This window comes from Lutjanus erythropterus, chromosome 20, assembly GCF_056507025.1.
Source record: "Lutjanus erythropterus isolate fLutEry1 chromosome 20, fLutEry1.hap2, whole genome shotgun sequence".
Classification (NCBI taxonomy): domain Eukaryota; kingdom Metazoa; phylum Chordata; class Actinopteri; order Lutjaniformes; family Lutjanidae; genus Lutjanus; species Lutjanus erythropterus.
Window position 1 is genome coordinate 8,094,550 of NC_139336.1, and position 21,764 is coordinate 8,116,313.

Sequence of the window (21,764 nt, forward strand, 5' to 3'; positions counted from 1 at the left end):
TGAAATGAAAATGTTCTTGATGATGCGATGATGGCAGTGCTTCCCTCAGATTCCTGTGAGGGTTTTTAAATGTTGATTATATAACAACAGAGTGAGCACAGAGCTGGCCTGGCCTGTAATTTCTCTGATACCCTCAAGTGGAGCGTCTTCATTCAGCTTGATTAAATTTGTGTTCTACAACATGAATATGTTACCTCTCAGTACAGTTTTGATTTTCAAGGGGCGTAGACCAAAATGCATTTGGGCGCAACTGAATAGACCTATAACCAATCAGAACAACAAAACTGGTGATATAGTGGTGAGCGACAGGCAAGTTGGGCTGCAGGAAAAAAATCACAGCCTGATCACTAACTTTCTCATATTGCAGCTAAACAGTAGACCAAAATGTTTTTCTAAAAACATTTCAGAAATAGGCAATACAGTAACAGAACCTTGATCCATATTTGATCAGCACTGATCTGTTTGTACTCAGAATATATGATGTGTGACTTTTTATATCTGGACTGGTGAGACTTCTCTGCCAGTCATTGTATCAAACCCACCCCATATTAGACGAGCGAAGCAGTTTTGAGAGCATAAAAATATGAAACATAAGCTCAGAGGTGCATCTTGTTCCCAGGCTATGAAAATGTACCTTGAAGTGTTGGGGAAAAAAAATTAATGGAGTCCAGCAGGTTCTTAATAGAGTGTGTAATCACTTTTTATAGCACTTATTGGCATTTTTAAACACAATTTTTCAGGTTGCCAATGAATTTGAAAAGCTGTCTTTAAAAGCAGTCAGATGTGGTGCTAGTTTTTCATCCGTGCAGGCTTGGCAGAGTTGATCACTGGATTGAAAAAAAAAAAAGTAAAACAAAAGCAAAAAGAAGGAGCTACCAACGAGTAGATAGATTCACAAATTGATCTAAGGATACAGATTTTAATCAGGCGTTGAAAAGGGCACTTTCCTTTTCTATTTGTATTTCCATTTCTCTACTACTTTTCATTCTCCTATTAGCTTTCCAGTTTGCTTAAATCATTTATGGTTTCTCTCTTCAGCCTTTTCACAACACTTTAGGTCTTGTGCTGGTAAAGCAATTCAAATTAGTCATAACCATAACTAACAAGCACTTTGACTGGTTAGAGACGCAGACCCAAAGTGTGCTTCTGTCTATTTTTATTGTACAATTAGTTGTTAATTAATTAAAAGCTTCATTACTGTTTCTGTGACACTAATGGTTCTCTATAACAAGGGATAAGATACACAAATAAAATTGAACAACCTAATTTTTCTCTGTGTCATCTTATCTCATCGATCTTCTCATCTCTCTGCTAGAAAGTGAATAAGCATATTTCCCACACTTTTAAACAGTTGTTTCTCACGTGCAGAAAGACAGTTTCTCACGCTCATTCTTCCTCTGCAGGGTGATGTCGGGCATCCTGGTGAAACTGGAGATCCTGGACCCAAAGGGGACAAGGTATATTACTTTAGGTTGTCAAACTTAGTGAAGGAACAAGTTCTCTGATCACGAGGATGATTGTGTTGGTTTGACTCTGAGTCATGTTTACGGTTTCTGATCGGACTGTGGTTGTTGTTGGCAGGGAGAGGTGGGACCTCTGGGTTTGTCTGGTCGAGAAGGCCCTTGGGGAGATCTTGGGAAAAATGGCGAAAGGGGCCCAAAAGGGGATAAGGGCCACATTGGACTAATGGTGAGGACCACACTCTTGCACTGGGTGGCACATTCCTCCATGTTCTGGACACACACTAGTTTTACTCACACATACACTGTCCTGCTGCAGTAAATACTCACTAAAGCACCAAATGTGTTTTAATCCGTCACTGAAAATAGTCTCCAACAAATTTCCTTTTTACTCCTGTTGCTAAAAATTACAGTACCCACTTGTCTGAGGAAATTACTGAAGCATTTAAAAAATGAAGATATGTTATATTTTTATGGCTCCAACCACTGATGAGTAGAAAGGGTTTCTGATGTCATGTTCGTGCTTTGGAACAGGGTGAACCGGGGCTCATGGGTGAAGTGGGACCTGCAGGTCTGGTGGGGTTACAGGTGAGTTTGTTGCCAGGATATATTGATGTTGTTGATGGCAAGTTGCTCTTTAAATTAACCTTTATTCGAACCATTCACAGCTGGGATTGACATTTATTGATCCATCAACATACATTTTTTTTACAGTTTTGTTTTGAGATGTTTTTCTTGCCTCCACACATGTTCACACTGATGTCAGTGTTAATAGTTTTTCTGTGGTGTCTTTGTGTTTATTTTAGGGACCCACAGGCCCTCTAGGACCCGCAGGACTAGATGGACCTCTGGGCCATAAGGTAATATTATTTTCTGTTATATGTTCACAATGTTGTTAATAATTGTTTCATTGCAGTACAGTCAACCCCAGAAAACAGAGAGTAGCTCTCTGCTCAAGGACATGAGGGCAGACTTTTGATAACTGCTCCACTGTGGACAAATGGTACAGCTGCTGATGACAGAGAATAAGAGGAACTAATCAGTGCTGGCGTTCAGTAATCATCTGATTGAGAGGACTCCTGCCTCGCCAGCAACACATTGTGCTCGTTCTAATACACCCTCTTTTTTTATATATGGTTCAATACCTGCAGTGCTCTGCTTGAATAAGAGAATAAAGGTCACAGGAATGGCATTAAAAGATTTTCATCTCTTCAGGGGGAGTCTGGGCCTGCAGGAACTCCTGGACCTCCAGGATCAGAAGGCCCTCAGGTAAACTCTAATTCCATTTAACATTTTCTATTTTCTGGAGTACAGGGTCACTACAGTGCTTAGCATAAATATTCATTTTGTCAAGCCCTGGTTGATTTACAAATAAAAATCTGAAAGTTTTGAGTGCATATGTATTCACCCCCTTTGCTGGGAAAACCCTAACTAAGATCAGGTGTAACCAATCACCTTCAGAAGTCACATAATTAGTTAAATAGATTGCAAAGTGTGCAGTTTAATCTCACTATAAATACACCTGCTCCATGATGGCCAGAGTGACTCAGAGAACATTACAAAACAAATAACATCATGAACACCAAGGACCTCACCTTAAAAAAAAGGAAAATACTGTAAACATTTAATATCTCATGGGGCACCATTGAATCCATCATTAACAAATGGAAATAATGTGGTACAACAGCAAATCTGTTTATCTCACAACAAAAATTATTTGTACACCCTTCCAGTCTTGTGGTGTTGTGTTAATCAAATGGTCAGAAGCCTAATAAAATTAATCTGAATTCCAGGTTGTAACACTGCAAAATTTGGAAAAGTCCAAGGGCCATTCAAACTTATGCAAGGCACTAAATATGACCAAATCCATTTATTTGCTCTGTTTGTTTTGTACATAGGGAATAAAAGGTGCACGTGGTGTCAGAGGAGATGCAGGGGGGCTGGGACCACCTGTAAGTATCCACAAGTATCAGAAAGTTGTTCACTGTATTTGGTGTGTTTGCCTGTGCAGATTCTCTTGTATTGGCTGGGTTGCTAATGCAAGCTACATTTTAAAATTATTAATGACAAATTATTTCCCCTTAGTTGTATCACAGCAAACATCAGCAATTTAAGTGTTTGTGTGAGGTGTACACTTCAAAATGATTAAGACAGAAATTTAATTACTGTGGTATTCATGGTTATTATAGCGTACTGCTGCTGAACGACACACCGACTTTTGACTATATCAGCTAGCCTGTTCATTTTCCAACAAGGGAAATTCTCAATGACATAACCAACATAAAAAAGTGTATCAGGTCAGATATTATCACATCATATGTGGTTTGTAGCATGGCTCTAGGGACGTATTGCCTGTCGGTTGGTCGGTTAAGCTAAAATATTCCAATAACTGTTCAATGGATGTTATGAAGTATGTGCAGATGCTCTTGGATGAATCATCATGATTTGGCGATCCCCTGACTTTTTGTCTAGCACGATCATGAGGTTGAGATTTGTGATTTTGAGTGAAAGGTTTTAATAACTATTGAATGGACTGCCATGAAACTTGTAATAACTGTAACTGTAACTTTGGTGGTTGATTGATTGATTGATCTTCTGACTTTTCGTATAGTGCCACCAGGGGTCAGAAGTACTTGCAAATAGGGATGTCACAATACTGGAAATCTATCAGTCAATACCAATAACAATACCTAATTCCATACCACAGTAAAAAACAAAATTCAGTCATTGTGTTTTTTTTCTTTGCCTCCTTGGCCTCACACAAGTCTGGAAAGTAAATGAGTGCAAAGTGATTTCTGCTGATAAACTTTGAATATAAGCTGAATTCAGAGTGCAAGCAATAATTTAAATTTACTGACAGGTTGTATTTTGATGACCGATGACACAGACTGAAAGGATGGTAGCCTGCTACCTCCAGCTGGGGTCACGTTACGTTAGCCCAAACATGGTAGCCCTTAGCATTTACACAGAATACATATTCTGACCCCCTTGGGTCAAAAAGGTTTAGCATCAGCTTGGTACTGAAGTATTAAGCATTTACAGATGTTGTCTTTAGATAGATCACAGAAGTTTGAAGAGGTACAGTACCTGATGTGGGAATTTTTTCTACATCAAACTGAAAGAAGTGTAGTTGCTTTTGAATCCAGTCACCAGGAATCTCACTGTAACAGCTCATGTTGATTCCAAGTGTCCGAGTGAAGGTAATTCTATCACATTTTTGTGACGTCTGCATGGCAGGGTACATTAGGACAAGCTGGACCACATGGAGACCGTGGACCTAAAGGAGAACCGGGGCCACAGGGAGTGAAGGGAGAGCCAGGAGCTCCAGGTCCACCAGGAGAACAGGTCAGTGGGATTTTCATGTTATATGTATCATCTGTATGGCATTTACACATCCACCTTATATAAATGTATGTGCATGTCTGTATGGTGCTACACCTTATTGATAAATATCTTTAAATATCAAATATCCAAAAAAACTACCTGAATAATATGAATTACCTGTGCAGGGTGATGATGGTTTGCCAGGAATCCGAGGTCCTCTGGGTCTACCAGGGTTAGAGGTAAAAAATTAAACACTATTGAGTTGCATCAACACTTTAATTTCCTTTTTTCCGTTCAACAATGCTAACTCTGTTTTTGCCTCCTCCTTGTCTTTTTCAGGGGCTTCCTGGAGAGATGGGGCCCCAGGGTTCCCCGGGTCCCACAGGGGCTCCTGTAAGTGTGTGGATGTGTACAACACAGAAACTGTGGTTGATGAAATTATGTTTTGCCTCCAGGAGTCTATAATTATACCATTTGTTTGGTAGTGATTCATTATTGATAAAATGGGTAAACAAGCAAAGCATGGTTTGTCTGTGTTTTCAGGGAGTGCAAGGAAGACCAGGGTCTGAGGGGAAACAGGGCATGAAAGGAGAGAAGGTAAGATCCTCGTGGTCAAGTGTGTTATTCATTTATTTTATTTATTTATTTTATGTATGTCTTTTTGCATGTCAATATGTAATTTAACATGTTCTTTTATACATTCTAACTGTCCAGTACATCTAAAGTTGGATATATTTACAGTAAAATCATTTGTTCCATTTTGGAATTTATTTTGCGTTCATATTATTTATTCATTTCAAGATATAGTAATATCACTGAATTGGAGAAATCATTAAAATACATAAACATGCGACACAAGTTAAAGGAACATTTGAATATTTTGTAAAAGCACTCATTTCCTCGCCTGGAGTTATAGTAGCTTAGCATAAAGACTGGAAACAGGAGGACACAGCTAGCCTGGCTCTGTTGAAAGGCTAGCAATTTCCCCCTGTGTTCACTCTTTATATTTTCCCTACAGACATGATAATGGTATCAATCTTATCAAATTCTTTAGAAAGAAGTGAATAAACAGTTTTTCAAAATGTTGTACTATTTCTTTAAAGCCTATCTCCACCTCCTGCATGCAGTTGAAATTCAACAAAACTTCCATACACTGTAATTGTTTACCGTCTGATTAGCAGCTTCAGATGTAAGAATGGAGTTGATGTTGAGGGACCACATTTAGACCAGATGTATGTATATGAATACAGATAGATTTTTAAAAAGCTAAATCATCGTCAGACTGTAGCCGAAGGGCTCTGGGATTCCAACTCTGTTGCTGTCCACACACACTGTTTATCTCCATGGAAGTAAATGTGATTGGTCAATAATACTCTAACTACAATTGTGCATTTATATGCAGATGTGTTTTTATAGTTGCAGATAGTTTTTGGGCACTAGTTGTCAAATAGGGAAGTTAATTTTGCAGCAGCAGTTACATTTCAGTACCAGCAGGGGGCATCTAATTGCAGTTTTAACCCCCAAAATTACATTTATGTTTGTAACAGAATTCTCTGTTTTTTCTTCTTCACTGACTAGAGTTTTGATTTACTGTTACAGGGAGACGATGGCAAGAATGGATCACCAGGGAAGACGGGGCATGTCGGAAGGAGGGTAAGAGCTTTCTGTCTCAAACTTGAAGGTCAATATTAAGTCATTATCTCTGGTTGTAATGTTAATGCTGGTACTCTTTTACAACTTTGTGATAAAGGAGCCTTTGTTTAGTGTTAATGACATGAATCCTCAGCAGATATTGTGGTGTGCATGCATGAGATTGAAGTGGGCAGGGAAACAGATGTTCTGACAGCCACTGCATGTACAGATTCATACATAAAACATCAAGTTGTTTCGTCTGTATCCCCCCTCGTTTTCTGTTGCCTCATTGAAAAACATGGCAAACGTGTCCACAGGGGAAACGGGGGAAGGCTGGACCCAGAGGGACAAGAGGAGACAGAGGACCAAAGGTGGGATATATGGAAACAAGACCTCAGGCTTTGTGTACATTTTCTTTAATTATGATGTATGAGCCAACAGTAGATTGTGTTTTGATGTTCAGGGCGAAAAGGGAGACGCAGGACTGCCCAGCCTCCCTGGGTGGCCCGGCCTCATCGTAAGTTAATTTATTTGCTCAGTTAACACCCATTCATTTGTTTTTTATGTCATGGTTGAACATATCAGCACATTAGTCCTGAAATATCCTATTCAGCAATCTGATCTGTTCAGTTTGTAATGAATTTCACAATTGAAGTGCATTTGATCAGTTGGTGAATTGATATCCACTTGATATATTTATTTTTTTTTCATCACCAAGGGAATCCCGGGTTTACTTGGAGAGCTGGGGGATCAAGGCGAAAAGGGGAAAGAGGTAAACAAGAATTCATAAACCTGACACAGATACAGTGAAAGCTGAAGGACATAAAACTAACTGCATCTATTTGGTTTCAGTTTCAGTTTACACACATTTAAAGAAAATGATTACAGTAAAAAAAATAAAATAAAAATACGCTAATAATAAAAGAAAAGAAAGACATAAAATATGTCAACTCATCAAATATGATAGCTCATAGAACAAGACCATTATGTACAGCAAAATCACACTATATATCTAATTTCTATATTGAATAAGTAAGACTTAATCATTTCAAAAGCAATGATGGATTCTTTAAATTCCATTCTTGAGAGTGACACACAACTGAAGTAGAAAGGACTGATAGGCCAAATAAGCAGGAATATAAAAATACTGTTGTACCTGGCTGTTGTTTTGCTAAGGCTCATTGCTCACATCATTTGTGTCCTCAGGGTGAGAAAGGAGACATGGGACTGCCTGGATCACCTGGAACTGATGGCATGAAGGTAATAATGTGTTAATAAGAAAATAATCTACAAAACTAATGTGATCTGCACAAACAAAAAAAAAAGTGTCAGTACATGCATGTTGTCTGAAAAGTGTTTCATGATCTAGTCTAAGTACCCTTATAGAATTCTTACTTTTTCATTTAAAGCCTCAGTAAAACAATTATGTATGTTAATAACTACTACAAGAGATTTTGAACATATGTCTAACGGTCTCTCTTTAAATTTCAACCATACCCCCAATGATGATGCTACATAAATTAAGGGGTCTGTTCAAAGACAGGTGGTGTTGTTGCAGCAGTTGAAGAAATATGCACTAGTTCAATCCAGTCAAATGGCAAGACGAGGCAGTGCTTAAAAGACATGCTTTTGCTGAAGCCACCTTAAACTGTTTTAATCTTTTTTTGTTTTATGTCATAAAATATTTTGTTTTATTTTATATTTTTTTATCCTGTTCTGTTTGGATTTTGATTATCTGTATTAGAACTGCACAGTTAATCACAATTGAATCAAAATTGCAATATGGCCAAGTGTAGTATCTAAATCGCAGAACCAGAACCAGAATCAGACTTCACTTTTTTGAAAAAGGAAAAATTGTGAGAGAACAGCTTTATAATGTTATACTGAGATCCTGGCCTACAAATCTTATTCATCTTCTTCAGATGAAGAAAAACATGTTTGTTTTTTTGGTACAGACCCCAACAAATGTCACATCATCATGATTTTGTTTTTTTTCCAGTAAAAATTAAAATTATAACGCTAAAATGATCACTGCCTCTAACCGTATTGCCTATCACAGTCACAATTTCAGTCACATAATCGCAGTATAACTTTTTTTTAGCATATTGTGCAGCCCTAATCTGTAAATATACAATATGTCTGTAGCATGAAGGGAATATAGCTTTGTTTTCGTTGTGCATCCCTGTGTTGTCTAATGATAATAAATTATCTCAATACCTTCAGTTGACAGTTGCTGAGATACATCTCACTAAAACACAGCAGTAGCAATAAATCCTAAATTTTTGTTTTGGTGCTGTTGAATTGTGACATGTCATTTGTCAACCCCATTTATATCAGTGAGGGTGAGGCTAAATAACACATGAACCCTCTCTGTGTGTCGATCCAGATATTTGCATGTGTTAGAGTACTAAGCTCTTCATTACTTTTTTATCATGCGACTGCCTGGCGGAACTATTTTTGAATATATTTTTCTTGGCCAGAGGGATTTTCTAACAGTCGAGGATGGGAGGAGTTTTGTTTGTGTGTTTAGTTTTACCTCAAACTGACATGCTGTAGAGATCTGATAGTGAGGACTGGGTGACTGATAATTGATGAGCTGAGAAAGTTTTCATTCATTTTTAACAAAGAGAAAGTTGGAGCAGGATGTTAAAGGTCTGACTCTGGCGGTTATTTGACAGTTGTTTTTTCCTGTCAACAGCTGGACTCCAGATGCTTCACTACTTGCCTTTTTAAATCCATTGTTAATTTTTTTAGCATTACCCACGACATTTTGTGACCTATCCACTTGTTTATGTTAAGAAACGTAGAAAACAACAAAACACACAAAGGAACATACAGAATGCCAAGAATTGCTCTGATAGATTGGCGCTTGTCCAGGTAGCACACTGCAACAATCATCATTTTGGCAAATCATGTTAAAAGTTTGACAACAGTCAATGGGGTAAAATGACTTTATTTTCAAATAGATTTACTAGAACTAGAGGAAAATATCATACCATCATTCAATGTTTTGTTAGAATGTATGTTGGTCTGATGGGTATTTATTGAGTTTAGTTGTGGGTGAGTCACTGCAAACATTATATCTTTCAGGGTATTCGTGGTCCAGTTGGGTTTCCAGGTCCAGTGGGCCTGAAGGGAGAGCAGGTACACAAAACTGAGATAGTAGTTTGTTTTCTCATTTTCCCTTGTATGTTTTGAAGCTTGAATGTTTACTACATTTGAATATATTTTTATGATGTGATGTTTGTTTTTTTATTTATGTATTTATTTAATTTCTGTAGGGAAATATTGGTCTACCGGGGCCCAGGGGTACACCAGGGATGCCAGGATTGCCTGTGAGTTTAACATACAAATACATTATTTAACATATGTACTTTATTTTTGTTGCTGGCTATTATATTCCTTTTTAACTGTTTATAACTAGTATTTTGTTTTTCCCTTTTTGGCACTGTCTTTTTCAGGCTTTTTTGTTGTTTATGTTTCTTTCTTTTACGAAAAGAAAGACGATGCGACTGTGTTTAAAATTCCCTGTAGATATACAGCGTTTATTCAGGCTATGCGTTTTGTCTGGGATATTTTTCACATTTTGAATTCGAGCAGTTCATCTGTTACTCAGATACTCTCTTACAGATTGTGTCTGAATAATGGAGACGGCACAGAAGTGGAACGTGTGATGGAAATGTTATTGTTTTATAATAACTCCAGTCATTCCTGTAAAGTGCAGACTGTTATCTGTCAGCCGACTAATCTTTTCTTCAGCTGCCAGTCTGCTGAATCATTCACAGCTCAACAGCCTATAATGATTGTGTTCAGCCCACTGTGTCTTAGGGGAAAAAAAATCCATTGACTTAGGTTAGAAAATCTGCGAAGCCATGGCTGATGGTTCTTAATGCAGCAGATAAAAGCACTGTGCGGCTCTTTGTTGATAAATCCACTTCACACTGGAAATTCATACTAATGCCCTTTTCTTCTCCTGTTCTCTCATCTGTCGCAGGGTTTGTTTGGATTAAAGGTATGATATCATCAACTCAAGCACTCTTGTCCTGACAGATCAAACTCACTTCAGCTCTTACTCACCGTTATCTGAAGCAAATGCCCTGGAGAATTTTTTACATCAGATGTGCTCTGGTTTTTGTTGATGGCACATGCAATCATAAAACTGTCACACTTTGGAGATGGCGTTAGAATGTAGTGGGATTTTGCAGCTGTGTTTATTTTCATATCAATGTGTTTTATATTTTATGGTGTGGTATTATCATACAGAACTGTGAGGAACTGTCTGATGTGCTGATCACATTCTCTTCTCCCTGCAGGGTTTGAAAGGATACCAAGGTTTGCCTGGTCTGCCCGGCAGGAGGGGGCTCCCAGTAAGTTTATAGCTTTCTGCCAACATTAGCTTAACATCCAGTAAATGGGCCCAAATTTTCATCTGTCTCTTGAGTTATTATTTTAATCATAGCGACTTTATAATTATAAGATTTTCCTAGTTCAACACCACATTATTTGATTTGAGAAGATCATCAAAATGTGAAACGGCTTAAGAAATAAACCTCTTTCACGTTATTGGCTCACAGCATTTTTATATTTGACTTCATAATTCACTTTGTGAGGGAAAGCAATGTTTTTCAAAATCTGGATCTAATATTGATATTTTTGTGGCGTATACCCAATTTGTGCATCTTCTTTGTGTTTTAGGGTCCACCTGGGGTTCCTGGACCCCCAGGACCATCACTGAACATGACTTTGACACAACTTAAGGCAAGTATTCATGTATTCATCGTTGAACGCAGAGTTACAATTGCCAGTGCACTGGACATGCATTTATATAAACATGAAAAGAAAAAAAAACACAGCTTACAAGCTTATTTTTTCCCTAAAATATCAAATTGTCTAAATCAGTTGTATGTGTTTTTTGTTTTAATTCTCTTTCCATGTCCAGGACCTGATGTATGTGTCCGATAAGCCCAACTATCCTCTGATCCAGACTCTGCTAGATTCTCTGCAGCAGGAGCTTCGGCTGCTGGTGGACCCTCCTGACGGCAGCAAGGAGCATCCTGCCACCACCTGTCTGGAGCTCTGGCTCTGTCACCCTGAATACAGCAGCGGTCAGTTCCCCAAAGAATGAAATAAAACCACATTGAATAATTTTAGGAATCACTGAGCTAGAAATGGAGATTTGGACACTGTCCTCTCTGTTAGACATGTACACATTTGATTGCTTGATTGACTGTAATCGATTGTAGAGATAAATAAAAATATTAAACAAACTAATTTATAAGGTGGAGTGCTGAGGATGAATTAAACAGTCTCACAGCCAGAGGGGAAAGGCTGCTCTTCAGTCGAGTTGTGCAGTAGGAGGTACTTCTGTGTCTTCTGCCTGATGGCAGCAGGATAATATTTACTCCCAGGTTATATTTTAGGACCTCAGTATTCTAGAATTACCTTTTATATCACTGTCGACATTTTGAAACTTAACACAATTCAAAGTTCAGTTTTAGTTTTCGATTTTTTGCAATCAAAATTTAACAACGCAGTTATTAAAGCTTTGACTACAAGTGCAGAAGATGGCGTGTGAGTCTTTTTGCTATTTAACAATCTCAAAATATAAAACATATTTTGTCTTTTTCACGTTTTTTGGTTACCACAAAATTCCATAAAATTCCATATTTTATACTTTTGATGTCTCTAGTATTAATCTAATGTGTAGAAAAAATAATAACAATGTATGAAAAACATTGAATGAGAAAATTTTGACTGGCACTATTTTTATATCTATATCTATATCTATATGTATATTTGTGTGTGTATGTGTATGTATATATATATATATATATATGTATATATATATATATATATATATATATATACATATATATATATATATATATATATATATTATGATATAATATAGATAGTTGTTTACCTGATTGATGTGCTTCTCTAACTTTTCTAGCAATGAGAAAAGCAGTGTTTATTGTGCGTCTTTAGGCTCAGGAAACATACATATAACCATTTTATTACTGTACTGTCACAGGAGAACTGTGCAGGTGTTACTACCACTTTGCTAATAGTCCAGGAAGAGCTGGTAGAAAGTGTCAAATCAGTCTGTCCTGAGCAAAAGAAGGAGAAGTAATAAATTTACAATGTATTGAAAAGTATTTTACACTTTAACGTCTTTGATACTTCTTTAGTACAGTCCACAATGTTGTCGTGGTTATATATTGCTCAGATCTGTCTGTAAGTGTGGAGCACCTGACTTTCTTCCGTGCAGATCTCATTGAACTCTCACTGCCCTTTCTCTGCAGGAATGTATTACATTGACCCCAACCAGGGCAGCCCAGCCGACGCTCTGCTGGCCTACTGCAGCTTCTCCTCCACATCAAAACAGACCTGCCTTCATCCTCGAGACTCTCAGGTATAAAGACATCACCAGAGAAAGGCTGCTGGAAATTGCACCTGTGGATCAATGGCGTGTCCGCTAACTTCACATAGTCACATTGTACGACCTGAATCTCAATTTGTTGAATTGTCAGTCAGCTCACACTTCCCTTGTGATGACTGAGACTCCTGTAGGGATGACTTGAACTTGAACTTATGACACAGGCACCTTAAAGGAAAATTCCATTTTTTCCAACCCTAAATCTTATCTAAAAATATAGCAAGAATTTTATACTAATAAATACCAATAAAATACATAGTTGTATTTTCTTAAGAAATTGTGTTTTAACTTATTTAAAATGCATTTTAATGTGAATCAGTCTGTCTCATGTTTGCCTCCGTCCTTCACTCATCTTCCTTCAGTGAATTTAGGCTCTGTGTTTTATGTACTGTGAGAATATGCAAGTAAGAAGTAACACATTCTTCCTCTCACGAATGAAAAGTTGAATTCATAAGAAATAAAACGCAGCCTTGCTCAAGTTTTTACACTTAAAGTTTTGCTGCAACAGCCTTATTTGATCTGGTTTGATCAGTAGCTTATGGTGGCAAATGTTAGCTTATATTAGCAGTCTGTGTTGTGTAACTGACATTGCTGAGTCAGGTCACTAATAACTTAATGAATCTCCTTTCTACTTGTGCTAATTTTATGTTATGTTTTAGCATTAACTTGTAAATGCCATTTGTTTCCACAGTGGCCACTGTTCAGAAACATCATCTGTGTTCAAAATCACACTCTCGTACCATACTACCATACTGCCAGGTACATACTGAGTCAGTAGGTACTGCATACTGGCTACGAAATGAATGATTAAGTATGCCATTATCAGCAGATTGTACTGGACTGATGACTAGCAATATGTCATCCAGCCAGAGCTGGCAAAGCCACACCCGCTTCTGGGAGAAAACCCATGGTTTAATACACAGCCTGGCCAAAAAAGAGTCACACACTCTAATATTTTGTTGGACCACCTTTAGTTTTGATTACAGCACGCATTAACCATGGCATCATTTTGATAAGCTTATGCAACGTCACAACATTTATTTCTGTCCAGCGTTGCAATAATTTTTCGCCAAGATCTTCTCCAAGTCTTCTCCAGCACATCCCAGAGATTCTCAATGAGGTTAAGGTCTGGACTCTGGTGGTGGCCAATGATGTCTCATGCTCCCTGAAACCACTCTTTCACAATTTGAGCCTGATGAATCCTGACATTGTCATCTTGGAGTATGTCCATTAGGGAAGAAAAATTCCATTGAAGGAAAATCCTGCTCATTCAGTATTGAGCAGGATTGAGTCCTTGAGTTCTCTTCACACTCTGTGTGGAAATGTTCTTACTTTCACTATTAAACATAGCCTTGAGTTCCACTGTTGATTTTTTATGATTTGATTTCACCAAACATTTAAATTATCTCTGACAATGATTATTCAAGATTTTTTTCTGACCATATTTCTTCCTGGAAGATGATGGTTCACCACTATCCTTCTAGGTTTTAATAATGTGTTGGACAGCTTTTAACTCAGTTTTAGTAGTTTCATCAATCTCCTCAGTTGTTTTTTTTTTTTTTTTGCTTGATGCAGGACAATAATTTGCAGTGTACTGTATATATAGTACACAAAAACAGTCATGAGAGGTCAAAATAATGAGCTTTATCATTCATCTTAGCCTTTTTTAGATACATAGAGGTATATTGAATTTAGTAACTAATTCCTGTATTGCTTTCTAAAAAAAATGTTCATAAAAAAAGCAGAGATTAAATAAATAAAACTTTGCAAATGAAAAATGTTCCCTTCCTGTGTGAAGGCGGGGGAGCAACGTGTGGCTAGATGAGACAACACATTCATCCAAAGGACAATCAGGACACAGATGTTACGATTCTCATTCTGTAGTGCAGTCTGCATGAAAACACACCTCTCTCACCTCTCACCTTCTCCACTCTAATGCAGTCAATACTACATAAAAAATCAACTCACGCAACCAAAGAGTAATATGAATTGGTCTGGGGTGCATCTCGCACTAAGGTAGCCAATTTACTTGTGGTTCTAACCCAGAGTTCATCAGCAGCTGTCTGAACATCACTGACCTTTACAAGTCTCTCATATGAAAGCACCACTGGCATTTAGATTTGCAAATGTGTGTCTTCTTTTCTCTGCCTGCAGTTGGCCATGAAAGCCTGGATGGAAGAATTTTCTGAAGAGGGATCTTTTCAGTGGCTCAGCAGGCTGGAGCAGGGCTTTCAGGTGAGTAAACCCCTCTGAAGAGAACAACCACAACAAAGCATCTACTCTAGTTGGGGTGTTTTCCCAAATCACGGATTAGTTTATCCATTACAACCAGTCATTGGTGTTAACTGGACACAAATACACATTTATTTGTTTATTAATTTCTGTTTATATTTAGTTTAGTTTTTAGTATTTTTTTTAATATACATTTATTTTGCATATGAATTAGTCTATTTTACTGCATTTATATTTACTTTTTGTAGTGGGAAAATTATATGCTGAACTGGTCACTATTGTTCCTCATTGTCACTTCTCATGTTCTGTCAGACACTAACTGGTTACTCGTCCTTGAACACACAGCTGTTCTCCCTTTGGAACAACAACTTCTGATAACACAATCACATCCTGACCCTCCCAAATAAGCACTTCAGGTCCATCCTGACCCAACCTCCTTCATCTCCTAACCCTATGAGACAGATTTACATTCTTGACTCATTATCAGTTCCTTTTACACTTTCTGTGTGACTGTGTACTGATCCTCTGCAAAGCTCTATTAAAACACCACAAAGACAATCTTGGTCTTTGTGCCTGTTTTCATTTTCAGATTTTCCACCACATTTTCTATCATTTCTTTTCATCCTTTTTTTTTTCTTTATTCTTTTCTGTGTTGTTTTTGCTTTTCACTATAGAATTAGGGAAATAATTAAAGGACACTATAAAATAAATAAATGCATTTATAGGTATTTATATGTACAAATGCATTTTTAGGAATAATAAAATACATATATACAGAAAGAAATTAACAAATAAATGTGAAAATAAATGAAAAGTCTTATTTTATATTATATATTAATATATTATATTATATTTTATATTTTGTTGTTTTTCTTTAGATTTCCACACATATGAATTACTTTATTTTTCATGTCCACATTTTCATTTTGTTACTTTTTAAATATTTTCTTTACATTTCCACATTCTTATGTACTAATTTGTTCTTTTATTTATTCCTCTTTATATTTCCACATTATTTTTTTTATTATTTCACAGATTTAGTCTTATTATGGCACTCATTTAACTCCACAGTGGAACTCCACTACAATCTGAAAAACATGTCATCAACATATCAAGACTGTAAATATGCTGTGAAACCAAAACATTGCGCTAAAACAGGCTAAGTAGCTGCTTGTTACTGTAACAAGGATCCAGCTGTCATTGTTCCTGATACATTACATTCTTATTCCTTTTTATCAGTTTTACTATCCAGGTGCTAATGTGGTCCAGATGCGTTTCCTGAGGTTGCACAGCACCTCTGCTGTCCAAAAGTTGACCTACTCCTGCCATCCTGGACATAGACTGGGCCAGACAGACAGAGACGTCAAATTCCTCACTGACACAAGGAAGCAAAGTTACCTCGGAGCACTTAAAGACTGTGTGGTATGTGAAAAGTTTCAAAGCTGTTTTTCTCTCTGTGCTCTGAAGAGACTTCTTTTTTCAATTTCCTTACGTACCATCATGTTATTTGAAATGTCTTTCCACATCAATTAAATTAAAGTATGTTCTGTCTCCCATGTGTCAGCCTGGAGAGGAGACCCCCTCTGGACCCCGGGAGTCTGTGTTTGAGTTTGAGGACCTCCAGCTTCTTCCTCTGAGAGACGTAGCAGTGATGGGAGGTGAGAACTTCACACACCAGTTTGGCTTCACTGTCGGACCTGTGTGCTTCAGCTAAGAGGATGTTACAAAGCTGCATCGTCCCAGAAGACTCACAGGTCCCGGACACAAACCTCTGTTCAAATCATGGACCCCGAGAGGACAACTGGAATAGACTTCACTTCCTTTTCCTCTTATTTTGGGGGATTCGATCTCTCAAGTAAACTGACTTTGTATTCATAAAATTGAGAGGACACAAGTGGCTTTTTTTCACGGAGAAGTCGATTTTGTTTACAGAGACGTTTATCTCATATTGAATAATTTAAAAATGTATGTTTTTTATCCTTTATATACAATGTTTTTTTCTCATTTTTGATTTTTGTTATGTATTTTGGGCTTTCGTCATAGCCTGCCCATTGTGTATATAAAAGTCAGACTGTCTAACTGACCTCTTAACAATGTGTTCTGCATGGGGACACAGCTACTGTCGTCCCATTGGCCGAATGTGACCAGGCCATTACTTTAATACTGTAAGTGAACTCAGATGTGCTGATCAAGTTTTACTTTAGACACCAACATTTATTTAATCCAAAAACACCAGAGGGGGACAGTCAGACTCATTGTCTTATGCATACTTGGTGCTGTCTTTTGTCAACTGCAAGACCAAATGTCCTCATTTTGTTAAAATACAACACATTGTTTATTGTTTTTACAGTTTCATATAATTGTATGTTGTTTTTACATCTCAGGTATGATACATTAATGATATACATGGGTACTGAAGCTGCTGTTTCCACAGTATGTTGGTCAGTTTAGAAGTTTAGGCTTAAAGAGAAAATTTCCCACTTTTTGTGTGGATGTCCTGACAGCAAGTTCTCTTGTTACAAATATGTTGTTCTTCCTGTATCCAGTGATGTCACAATGATGTTGTCAGTGTTAAGGAAGAACTACAGCTTAGATGAGTCTCCTCCTTTAGGTAATCAGAGGGCATGAAAAAGAAGTATTTTTGTCACTTAACACTATGTTTTGTCCAAAAAAGTAATAGCTATAGGCTAGGGTGATGAAACACAGCAACGTGGGTGTGAGAAGCTTGTGTGCAATGAATCCTGGTACATGTAGGCACTGCCAAACAGGAAAACTCAGCTTTCTCTGTCAATATATCATGCACTGAGGAACTTACACTACATTAGCCTTCAACACTGACTTGACATCCACTTAAAAAGTTGTGTTTTCCCTTTACGAAATGTTAAGATCAGAAATGTTGCAGGATAAATCCATGGAAAGACCAAACCCAGCACTGAATTAGTCCTACCAACAAGTGTGTGTTAATCCAAAGTTTTGACTCAATCCCACAAACTGGAAGTACTCACTATAGCACCAAATGTTCTTTAATCCACAGCTGACAATAGTCCTCAACAAAGGCCTGTTTACTCCTGGTTGACTGCACTTGCTACAAACTAGAGCCCAGGTGTTTAAAAAAAAAATGAGACAGTATATTATGATGTGTTTTTAAAGGTTTGTAGAGCGGTTTCACACGCAGGATACCACAGAAAGCATTGAGAGACGGACTAAAGCATTGTTGGTTTTCTCTTTTCATGAAATTTGTTGACAATGAGAAAGAATATGATAGTGCCAGCATTCTCCTTTAAAGTAGTGAACTCCTGCACACTGTTGTCAAAGAAAATGTTGAATAAGTTTGAGTCATAGATCTTCATTATGCTTTTAACAATACGTAAGCAGCATCTTATAAAATAGCCACAGGCTGCATCACTGAATCACAAACAGGTCAAATCACAGGGATACCTGAGACAATCAGATATTCAACAATCTGTTAAAATAGTTAAGTCAGTTTTATTTATATAACCCAGAATCACAAATCACAACTTGCCTCAAGGCTTTGTACAGAAAAGAAAAAAACCTTTAACAGCGAAAAAGGAAGAAACCTCACAAGCAGAAACAGAAGAGTGACCCCTCACCCAAAGTACAAACATAAAAAGACTAATCATTAGAAAAGATTGCAGGAAAAATTGGAAAAAGTATTCCCTTTCAAACAAAAATCGGCTAACATGAACACAATGTCAAATTGAAAAATGAAGTGAAACAAAATAGCCAGTCAGCTGTTTGTTCCCCCATTTCCCTGAAGGTCTACAACAAAAACGTAGCTGCTTCTTTAATAACTTTTCTGCTGACAGTGAACAAGAGTTTACCACATTTTCATTCACCTCCCTGTACCTGTCCGACATGTTTACACTAGATTATTTACAGTCTTAACAATAGAAATGATAAATTCAAGTGTATTGAGGAGATTCTCTCTTTTTTCTGTTATTCTCATGTAAACCAAAGACTGAAGTGAAGCAGCCATAGCTTACAGATCGCCTATCTCCTCCCAGAACAATACTGTCTCAACAATACTTTCTGTACTGTAAAGATCACGCCTAAGCTGTAGAGAAAGTGCAGGAGTAGTGCCCTGGACCTGCAGAGCAACTTTGGCCCCCTGGTAAAAAGTAAGTGCCTATTAACCATCCATTTAGCACTGAGTAATTGCCGTCAACCTGAATTTCTGCTTCATTCAATCTGAGAAGTGCTTTGGTCCAGAGAAAAGAAGCGAGCCTTGTAGCTTCTCAGCGGAATCAGGATTTTGGTGTTTGTGTTCCCAGAGGCGTCCAACAGTGAGTGATGAGCAGTGTGGTGCGCAGTCTGCAGGCAGGAGAGGATTCATTTGAGTGAGATCTCAGGGAGTCGACCAGCTCAGCCAAAACAGCAACTCTGCAGCTCGAAAACACCAAAACTTCATTTTCTTGCTTTAAACCAAATTCTCAGCTGAGGCCCTGCAAGTTGTTCATGAGGCTGAGGCGTGTTTCTGCTATATAACAGGGAGGAAATGTACTTCATCTTAATCTCAACCAGACAAATTAAAAGTTTAGGCATTTTAGCCACAGGGTTGTAATTCCTGCCTGGTGTTTAATATTCAGTGTTTTCTTTTTGTATTTAGATTTGTCATATCATCATTCCATATGATTGCCTTAGCTGGCTGAGACAGATCATTATTACTTTGTTTTGTACAAATGATCATTTTTTTTAAATATGAAATGACATGCTGGACATCTGTCTTGTGTGATCCCTCCAACAGCTCATTCAAAGAATTGTGTCAGCTGAATTAAAAAAAAAAAATACATAACCAAATACTGACTCTGTGCATTTTTTCATTATTAGCAGCAGTTATTTCAATAAATGAAACTTTAGGCTGGGACATTGTGAATGTCCAGGGGATGAAGAGAGTATCAATAAATTTAAACTGGGGGAAAAGGAACCAATACAACTGATTTATAAGCATAAACAAAATATTTATTAACAGAGTGAAAAACAGAAGAGTACACTTAAAATACAACAAATGATATGACAAAAACACAACCATGGGACCTCCAGCTTGTGGGTTCTTTAAGCTCCAGGCCCTGATTACTGATTGACTGCAGCTGCAGTCAGACACACTGCAGGAGGAGGAGGACAGAACCTGGAAAGACAGGACAGAGGACATGGCTGTATATGTATATGTATATGCCACTTTGACCGCTTTGGCCTGTTGCTACAGTAAGTCAATATTGGATCTGTTCTATTCAAGGTTTATGGTCTACATGGAGTAGGAGAAAAGTTGATTTATGTAGATCATAGACCTTTGATCAACTTATTGAATCAGGTCAGAAATGTAAATGTTTTAGTACTTTTAATTAGAGCCAGATTGATATATTGGCTCAATATTGGCCAAGCACAACTATATCAGTCTGTATCTTTACAGAATATAATGCAGATTGTTTAGTTTTATGGGCAGTGTTATGTATATTCAGGGTGTTCTATGTTTATAAGTATTAAAATACCAGTGAAATTTTACTGTTTCATTGCCCTGTCATTTTGGTTTTTATATGAATAAGTAAAGAATATCAGCCGAAACATCAATATCAGGATTTTGTTACTCTCTATAATTGATGTTTGCATTGGATCCAAAAATCTGTTATCAGTCAGGCTCTACTTTTATTAAGACAAACCACAGCCTGTATTTGTTTACAGAGTAGAAACACCACACAACACCTAACACCCCCTCCCATAAGACCAAACTACTATTTGGTTACAATTGTTGAATCACTGATCAAAGAATGTATCAGAGTTAAACCATCTCTTTCATCTTTAAGCTACATGAAGAGTAATAGGATCATCTCAGTTATTCATCCTGAGGGAAACATGAATATGTGCACTAAATTGCCTGGTAGTGTTTCCAAATGTTGTCAAAGCCAAAACTGTCACTTTATTTATGCACCTTTTAAACAGGTTACAAAGTGCATCATATCAAAATCAGTACAGGAAAGCACAAAAGCACTAAGTGCATACAAGTTAAAAACATTTGAAAATACATACAAACACAATACACATATGACCACGGAAAACATACAGCAACCATCCACCCAGATCACGCCCTTGGAATTATGAAGAGTCAAGTGATCAATCAGCAGAATTCATCCTGTGAGGAACATGAATGTCTGTACAAAATTTCACCTCAACTCATCCACTTGTTCATATATTTCAGTCTGTGCATTCACGGGACACAGCAAGTACAAGGGTGCAATATACCAATCTAATTCATAGACTTTCCCTCTGTCACCGAGTCATTAGAATGACCTCACCACAGGAAATGAACAAGTTAAAAATGGAGCTCAGTCAAAGAATCCCTGACAAGAAACTTTTTTTTCATTGGTTTGTTTAATTTTGTGGTGGCGAGTCAGGGCTTCTGCATTGACCAGTCATCTGTTATGGACCAGCAGCAGTAATAGAGGTAGTAGAAGCATAACGGCACCACAGTTATTCATGGAAATGTTTGTATCCTTGGCATCAGTAGTTTCGACAGGAACAGTGTGTGTGTGTGTAGTACAGTAGGAGTTGCAATCAAAATAGCAGGAATTGAAGAGGTGGTCTGGCTGTAGTAATTCAGATTCAGTTGTAGCAACATTTGTTAATCTTGCTGCTCTTTATATGTAATAGACCTTTTTCACAGT

At 37.5% G+C, this 21,764-nt stretch overlaps 1 protein-coding gene across 1 annotated transcript in view; it reads left to right on the forward strand.

Annotated features, from left to right (window-relative positions):
- The window catches only part of LOC146308145 (uncharacterized), a 112,723-nt gene extending 95,176 nt beyond the window's left edge, over positions 1–17,547 (forward strand). Inside the window, exons 44-68 of the mRNA XM_084746269.1 lie at positions 1,404–1,457; positions 1,582–1,689; positions 1,995–2,048; positions 2,267–2,320; positions 2,676–2,729; positions 3,359–3,412; positions 4,698–4,805; positions 4,970–5,023; positions 5,124–5,177; positions 5,328–5,381; positions 6,384–6,437; positions 6,734–6,787; positions 6,880–6,933; positions 7,135–7,188; positions 7,623–7,676; positions 9,507–9,560; positions 9,698–9,751; positions 10,411–10,428; positions 10,730–10,783; positions 11,112–11,174; positions 11,356–11,521; positions 12,722–12,831; positions 15,010–15,090; positions 16,327–16,509; positions 16,652–17,547. Coding sequence (XP_084602395.1) covers positions 1,404–1,457; positions 1,582–1,689; positions 1,995–2,048; positions 2,267–2,320; positions 2,676–2,729; positions 3,359–3,412; positions 4,698–4,805; positions 4,970–5,023; positions 5,124–5,177; positions 5,328–5,381; positions 6,384–6,437; positions 6,734–6,787; positions 6,880–6,933; positions 7,135–7,188; positions 7,623–7,676; positions 9,507–9,560; positions 9,698–9,751; positions 10,411–10,428; positions 10,730–10,783; positions 11,112–11,174; positions 11,356–11,521; positions 12,722–12,831; positions 15,010–15,090; positions 16,327–16,509; positions 16,652–16,801 — 1,851 coding nt within the window. The 3' untranslated portion in view covers positions 16,802–17,547. The remainder of the gene's footprint in view (positions 1–1,403; positions 1,458–1,581; positions 1,690–1,994; positions 2,049–2,266; positions 2,321–2,675; positions 2,730–3,358; positions 3,413–4,697; positions 4,806–4,969; positions 5,024–5,123; positions 5,178–5,327; positions 5,382–6,383; positions 6,438–6,733; positions 6,788–6,879; positions 6,934–7,134; positions 7,189–7,622; positions 7,677–9,506; positions 9,561–9,697; positions 9,752–10,410; positions 10,429–10,729; positions 10,784–11,111; positions 11,175–11,355; positions 11,522–12,721; positions 12,832–15,009; positions 15,091–16,326; positions 16,510–16,651) is intronic.
- The last annotated feature ends 4,217 nt before the right edge of the window (positions 17,548–21,764 follow it).